Below are 8,317 nucleotides of genomic sequence, written 5' to 3' on the forward strand. Positions count from 1 at the left end.
ATTCCTTTTCAGTTTGAAGCCATTCCCCCTTGTCGTGTCACTATCTGCCCTTGCAAAAAGTTCCTTTCTATCTTTTTTGTAGGCTTCTTTCAAGATCTGGAAGGCTGCAATTAGGTCACCCCAACATTTTCTCTTCTCCAGGCAGAACAATCCCAATTCTGTTAGCCTTTCCTCATAGGAGAGCTGCTCCATCCCTTTAATCAACTTGATGTCCTCCCCTGGACGCAGTGCAACAGGTCCATGTCCTTCCTGAGCTGGGGAAGCCTGGTGTTCGGAAGGATTTCTCTCCATCCGCAGCCTATGTAGTCCCACAGCTCAGAGAAGGGACGCAGTGCCAGAGCACATACAGGATTAGGGCCTGTGACACTCGGAGAGCCCTGTGCTTTTTCTTACACGTATTTCTGTTGTTTGAGATGCTCACTAGGTTGTTTTCTTTCTGGAATGACAGGAGCCAGTGGTGTTGTTTTTGTTCCCCTCATCCCTCTTTCCCCGCTCCGGGCAGGAAGGCGCTCGCAGCCCTGCCTGAGGCTGGCAGGAAATTTAAGCCGGCAGCGGCTGCTCGGACCACCCCCAGACCTTTCTTCCTGTTCGTGCGGGAGACTATTTAACTGAGACCTGATCTGTCCAGCTTACTCGCTGATGCTCTGCAGTACCTACCTGACCAGTGGGAGTGATTTTTCCCCTCCCTTCCTCCTCTTCTGGACAAACCCCACCATGAAGATGCTGCTGCTCCTGACGGCCGCGCTCTCTGCTGCCCTGCCGGCCAGCGCAGCCCCCCCGACCTGCTACTCGAGGGTGCTGGCCCTGAGCAGGGAAATCACAGCGTCCTTCCAGGAGCTGCAGGCCTCCGAGGCTGCGGTGAGTCCTCCTAAACACTGCTCCTGCAGGGACACTGCTCCTGCAGGGACACTGCTACTGCTCCTGCAGGGACACTGCTACTGCTCCTGCAGGGACACTGCTCCTGCATGGACACTGCTCCTGCAGGGACACTGCTACTGCTCCTGCATGAACACTGCTCCTGCACGGACACTGCTCCTGCTCCTGCAGGGACACTGCTCCTGCATGGACACTGCTCCTGCAGGGACACTGCTACTGCTCCTGCAGGGACACTGCTCCTGCTCCTGCAGGGACACTGCTCCTGCATGGACACTGCTCCTGCAGGGACACTGCTCCTGCTCCTGCAGGGACACTGCTCCTGCAGGGACACTGCTCCTGCACGGGCACTGCTCCTGCAGGGACACTGCTCCTGTATGGGCACTGCTCCTGCAGGGACACTGCTCCTGCATGGACACTGCTCCTGCAGGGATACTGCTCCTGCATGGACACTGCTCCTGCAGGGACACTGCTCTGCATGGACACTGCTACTGCTCCTGCAGGGACACTGCTCCTGCAGGGACTCTGCTCCTGCATGGACACTGCTACTGCTCCTGCAGGGACACTGCTCCTGCAGGGACACTGCTACTGCATGGACACTGCTCCTGCAGGGACACTGCTACTGCTCCTGCAGGGACACTGCTCCTGCAGGGACACTGCTACTGCATGGACACTGCTCCTGCAGGGACACTGCTACTGCTCCTGCATGAACACTGCTCCTGTATGAACACTGCTACTGCTCCTGCACGGACACTGCTCCTGCATGGACACTGCTCCTGCAGGGACACTGCTACTGCTCCTGCATGAACACTGCTCCTGTATGAACACTGCTACTGCTCCTGCATGAACACTGCTCCTGTATGAACACTGCTACTGCTCCTGCACGGACACTGCTCCTGCATGGACACTGCTCCTGCAGGGACACTGCTACTGCTCCTGCACGGACACTGCTCCTGCATGGACACTGCTACTGCAGGGACACTGCTACTGCACGGACACTGCTCCTGCATGGGCACTGTTCCTGCATGGACACTGCTCCTGCATGGACACTGCTCTGCATGGACACTGCTACTGCTCCTGCAGGGACACTGCTCCTGCACGGACACTGCTCCTGCAGGGACACTGCTCCTGCATGGGCACTGCTCCTGCAGGGACACTGCTACTGCTCCTGCAGGGACACTGGTCCTTTATGGACACTGGTCCTTTATGGACACTGCTCCTGCATGGACACTGCTCCTGCAGGGACACTGCTACTGCTCCTGCAGGGACACTGGTCCTTTATGGACACTGGTCCTTTATGGACACTGCTCCTGCATGGACACTGCTCCTGCAGGGACACTGCTACTGCTCCTGCAGGGACACTGGTCCTTTATGGACACTGGTCCTTTATGGACACTGCTCCTGCATGGACACTGCTCCTGCAGGGACACTGCTACTGCTCCTGCAGGGACACTGGTCCTTTATGGACACTGCTCCTGCACGGGCACTGCTCCTGCATGGACACTGCTCCTGCAGGGACACTGCTCCTGCATGGACATTGCTCCTGCATGAATACTGCTCCTGCGTGAACACTGCTCTTGCATGGACACTGCTCCTGCACGGGACACTGCTCCTGCAGGGACACTGCTCCTGCAGGGACACTGCTCCTGCACAGGACACTGCTCTGCATGGACACTGCTCCTGAATGGACACTGCTCCTGCACGGGCACTGCTCCTGCATGGACACTGCTCCTGCAGGGACACTGCTCCTGCATGGACATTGCTCCTGCATGAATACTGCTCCTGCGTGAACACTGCTCTTGCATGGACACTGCTCCTGCACGGGACACTGCTCCTGCAGGGACACTGCTCCTGCATGGACACTGCTCCTGCACAGGACACTGCTCTGCATGGACACTGCTCCTGAATGGACACTGCTCTGCATGGACACTGCTCCTGCATGGGACACTGCTCTGCATGGACACTGCTCCTGCAGGGACACTGCTCCTGCACGGGCACTGCTCCTGCATGGCGCTTTTGACAGAGATTTCTCTCAAAACAAATTCGCAGCGTGGCTTTCCTTCTTCCGCAGGACTCGTGCGTGGGGACGCTGCCCAGGCTGTACTTGGACATACACGTAAGTTTGCACACTTCTTTCTTCCTGCTGTGCAGTAAAAGCAGTTAATGAAAAGTGAGAATAACTCTCAATAGTATACCCCAGAGGAGTGATTTAAAAGCGTTTTTAAAAGTTTAATTAACTAGATAGTTGAGTGATGAAAAACTAAGTTAGTTTGAACCTTATTAAAATCCCAGTGGACATTCTGAGATTTTACTTGATTAAAAAATTTAAAACTAGGAAATCAATGTTTTTTACTTAATACCATATGCACACAATTAATTTATTGTGACAGAGCCTTTTCAGAAGTTAAATAAATACAACAGAATGTTGAATAATAGTGTAAAAGAAGAAATGCAGAATTAATTTTCTTCACTTAATAAATCTACTTCATTTTATATCCTGAGTGGGTTTTGGCATTTAGCTTTAATAAAAAGCAATGCAGGAATACCTTGCTGGCTTTTTCTCTTTTAAAGAGCTACTTGTTGAATACAGAAAGAAAAAAATGTGCCTGAGGATATGGAAGTGTGAAACTGAGAAAAAAAAGCAATAGCTGTCTCCCAGCTAAGAAAAAGTAACCTGCATACATAGTTAGTGTCCTAGTGTTCTGCAGTGGGGTATCTGATATGTTTTGCTTCTTTTTCCAGTGTTCAACAGAGTAGATAAAAAACAGAAAATATCAGACAAAACAAATTTCTGACACATTTTTCAATAAGCAACTACACCAAGTCTTGTAATTCAGGACATTCTAGATACCAATTCCAGAGCTGCCAGTGTTTCACATCGTGACAAAGACCAAGAAATGTGATTCCAATGCCTCAGTTTCCCTGGTTTGAAAGCAAAGACTGGGATATTTATTTACCTGCTTCACAAGGAGATTGTGAAATTCATTCTGTCTGTGTTTTATTTTGATAACACAAAGTCTGAGGTAAAAATTACCCTGAAAAAATCAGGACTGGTCATGGTTTCTGCTATTGAGCAGGAACAGAGGAATCAAGACTGTGAGATCTTGATAATCTCTTCATCTGCTAAATCAGGTGCTCTCTAAAAAGTGAGATAGTGCACCTACTCTGTAGAATACTTCACCTACTATGGGAGCAGATTTGATTGTATTGGTGCTGCTGCCTCCTAAAGCATGTGAGAAATTAGCTGGCAGACTAAGACTGTGTATATATGCAATTTTACAAGCACTTATTTGGACCAAACATCTTTGTTATCAAATACTGATGATTAATTTGCCTGACTAAAGATTGCATAGATTACATGTACACAGAGGTAGGAATTCAAGGTTCCCACATAGCAGCAAGAATTTTGGAAGTGGTGGACAAGGAACATAAATCTGTATTTGTGCAGAGTTACACAGACCTCTTTTGCATGCTTTGCAGAATTACTGTGTGCTGGCAAAACTCCGTGACTTTGTGGCCTACCCTGGGTGTGACAGAGTGGCTGAAGTAAATGAGCTGAAGGAAAAAGCCCGGAGCCTGTACACCATCTTGATCTCCTACTGCAGAAGGGTAGGTCAAGATGCATCATCAGGGACAGTCCCACTTTTAGCCCTGCCTGTCTCCACTGACCACCAAAACTGGATCAGCCCCAAGCTTCTCACTGTGCTATCTTCTGCCTTCCTCCTTATAAATCTTACCTTTTTTTTTAACTTTTTTTTGTTTGTTTGTTGTTTGTTTCTCCAGGACCTGGTGTTCCTCACTGATGACTGTAATGCTCTGGAAATTCCTATTTCACCTCCCATTGAACACTCCATCACTGAGAGCTAAAAGACAGTTAACCCAAAAGTTATACCTGGGAAAATTTCGAGGAGACAAAAAGTCAAAATATGTATATGCAGTCTATAACACTAACAACTAAGATGTTTTTCAAGCACACCAGCAATATAATCTCAGACCTACCCATTTTTCTCTGCCTTGGCAGGAAATGAATTGCATGCCTTGCATACCTACTGAGCTGCTAGGGAACCTACCATTAGGGAGCAGTTTTTCGTTTGGCAAGGTACAATATTTCAGCTTAGCCAAATGTATAAAGTATGTTTTGTTTAAACATCAGAAACTAGATTTTTTTTTTATTTTTTACTCTTTCATGAATATATATATTCTCAGATATATATATTCCCTCTTGACTTAGCTGTTTTTCTTGTATTAGATAGGCATGGAAGGGATCATATTTGTTTTTCTTAAAATGTTTGATAGAAGAAGAGTAATGCTGTACTGGCAGATTTCTCTGCCTGTACAGCTCAGATATATATATATCTTGATAGTTTTTGATGTCAGATTTGTGAGAAGAGAGGTGAAAGAAACATGTCTCTGTGGAAAACTAAATAAAAACAATCTTCTAATCCAAGATGCTTGTGTTGCAATATGTCTTTCAAGATCAAGCTGAAAGGTGTCACACTTATAAACTTACTTTTCACAGCCACTTGCAAGTTGTTTTTCCCAGCATAACCTTTGTTTCCATAGCAATGCAAACTTTGTTGTTTCTGCATGCTTTGACAGTGTGTAAGCTTCTACTGGTAGAATTTTTCTATACTACAAACAATTTGTTTGATTAAATTAGTGATTCGTTTTTAATAGTATTTCTGGGTTGCAAGATAAATTCTGAGCCAGAGGCTCAGAAAGCCTATTAAAATTTCAGACAGTTTTTTGAGACATAGCCCATATAGTTGAACCAGTGGGATTAATAAAACTTCCAGACAGTAATTCCAAAGTCATGGGTGCCTTCAGAATGTGCAGCACATCAGACCTTCACAACCAACCTTTGGTGCCAAGAATAGAAAGTATCTTCCCCGTAGTCTTGGAAGTAGCTGCTGTTACCTCAGAGAATCCCTTCCTTCCCATGTGCAAGTAATTCCTCTCTCTGCAGAACAGAATTTGTTGACTGTTCAGCTACAGCACTGCCAACCCTCATGACTTGGTCAGTGATCTCACCATGTTTTATAAAAGCCCCATCTTCCATACCTGGGTGTTTACATGACAATTCTGATGGCACAAATCAACATGTTTGACAACCATTATGTAAATAAGTGAATAATAAGAATAATTCAAAGCCAAAAGAGTGCTGGGGGTGGGCAGGAAAGCATTTTTTCTTCATTATGGAATCACTTTGTTTTGTTGAAACTACTAGTCTGATTTTAGCCATAGAAAATTTTACTGTGCCTTTGAATAGAATAAGGGTGGAAAATCTGACCCCAGGAGGAAGAAATAAACAAGTGCTTTTCTTTCCAGTTTGTTTCAATTCTAAGTGTACATTCAAGGAAAGTGCCTACCAGACTTTGTAATTCCCTCTTGAAGATTAAGTCCTCATATGCTAACCCAAATAATCCTTTAAATGAGCCATTCTGCCTGCAGTGGTTTCACTCAAGTATCTCTACAAGCATCTGGTAGAGACAGTAGCAACTCAGCAATCTAATCTTGTACCAGGCTGAACCCAAAAACGTTCAACAGCTCAGATAGTCCTACTATCAGGAAAATCATTGCTTTCCTTGCCTTTCAGAGCCCTTCTCTCCAAGCCAGAAGCCTCTACAAGATCCAACACACTCTAGAGATACCAATACCTATTTTTCTGTGTCACAGGACATGCCCAAGGCAAAGTCCTTCCACAACACCCATATTCTGCAATAGGGGCACCTCTCAGCATGCTGGCAGGCATCCTGGTACCCACAGAAGGAGTGTGTAAGCACTGGCAGGTCCCTGGATCAAGGAGAAACACAGGTAGAGTTGGACAATTTGCTGTCAGACTCCATGTTCAAATTTTTGCTCCCTCTAACCAAGGACTGGGACCCCTCCTGAGGAAGCAAGCATTGCTGGGAAAACATCAAGTTCCATCCACTTCCATAAAAGTACCAAAATCACATCACAGCCTCTGTTTTTTCATATTTTTATACAAAGCCAACCATGGATGAACCCTGCAAGAAAGTGTGATACAATCACCACAGGCCATAGTGCTTACAAAGCTAACCCAGGGACTGGACAGTACACATTCTTGGAAACTGGCAGAAGAAGCTGTTAATTTTTGGCTGTTTTTTCTACCTCCAGATGTCACAGGTTTTAAAGATTGGCCTGTTGTAAAGCTTGCATTGTCACTTGGCAAGCAAACTGCAGAGCAAGATGTGTTTCACGTGCTGGTAACTGTGGCACTTTTGCTCTGCTGCTTTCCTCCCCAGGGACACACACTCTCTGAAATTGAGTATTTGATGAAGAGTTTCTCATGGATCTTCTCAAAACTTCTCTTTTTCTTTACTGAGGATAATAAACCTTCCCGAGATATTTTGATAAAATATGTGATCCTAACTCCAGATTTCTCCTGTGAAGTTCCCATTCCTTCAACCATCTTCCAAATATATTTTCACCTCTTTCAAGCTGGTTACTTCTGTGAATAAAATGTAATCTAATTTACTTAGTACTAAATATCTTGCAAGAAGTCTTTGGAAATGGAAATAGAAAGCATTGTTTTATTTGCAATATTTTTGTTAGTAACTTTAGCTTTTTCTTGACTGACGGGGACACTGCAGTACACTCAGCATGGCTGCTTACCAACAGCTCTGTTCTGCACTGGTTCATCCTAGTTCTGCAGAAGCTGCAAAAAGCAAGTTGGTGCTTTGGGGATTGTACATACTTGAATGGACTTTAAGTCTATCCCCATTCGCAGGTGTTGTATATTTTATTCCCAGAATCAGGTTTTTCTGATCGTTGGTGGTTTTTTGCAAGTATATTACCTATGGCTTATGCTGTGACTCTCTCTACATCTCATATGACATTTTTAATGGAAAGTGTGCTGAGAACAGAGCTATGCTCTTTCAGATCACAGTAACCTCCTGTCATTCAGACTGCCTTAATAAGATTTGTGATTAGATGAAATCTTTTTATGAATAATGTCCTTTTCCAGGTTTTCACAGTCCAGGGGCAAAAAAAAAAAAAACACCCACTGATAAAGAGATATAATCCACTTGTATTTTGGCAAGAAAACATCTACCTCTCCCTTTCAGTACAACATTAAGTTTACCAACTTTTTAAGTCACCAGGTATATAGGAAGCAGTGGAGTCATTCATGCAGCTGAGCATTTATTCCTGCTGCAACACAGCAGTCCAGACTCATTAGGGCTCTGGCCAACAAGGGAGACTGTGAAGGGATTAAAAAGGACATATTTTTTGTAATGTGCCAGCTGGCATCTTGCCTAGTTATTGCAGAGTATTACTATAAGCATATAATTAAGAAACTGTGCTCAGTTTGTGCAGTTTAGGGAAGAATTGTAGAAAGACAAAGCATCTGTTCAATTTTCTTGCCTGTTGAAGGTTTGTTGGAAGGAACAGTCTATCCTAGGAATAGGTTTTCTTCTGGAGA

At 45.3% G+C, this 8,317-nt stretch overlaps 1 protein-coding gene across 1 annotated transcript; it reads left to right on the plus strand.

Annotated features, from left to right (window-relative positions):
- The first annotated feature begins 454 nt into the window (after positions 1–454).
- On the plus strand, positions 455–5,320 carry CYTL1 (cytokine like 1). Its single transcript, XM_021554345.2, has 4 exons — positions 455–858; positions 2,945–2,989; positions 4,354–4,482; positions 4,657–5,320. The coding sequence occupies exons 1-4, from the start codon at positions 640–642 to the stop codon at positions 4,738–4,740; spliced, it is 477 nt and encodes a 158-aa protein (XP_021410020.2). The 5' UTR covers positions 455–639; the 3' UTR covers positions 4,741–5,320.
- Positions 5,321–8,317: the final 2,997 nt, after the last annotated feature.

This window comes from Lonchura striata, chromosome 4, assembly GCF_046129695.1.
Source record: "Lonchura striata isolate bLonStr1 chromosome 4, bLonStr1.mat, whole genome shotgun sequence".
NCBI classification, from domain to species: Eukaryota; Metazoa; Chordata; class Aves; order Passeriformes; family Estrildidae; genus Lonchura; species Lonchura striata.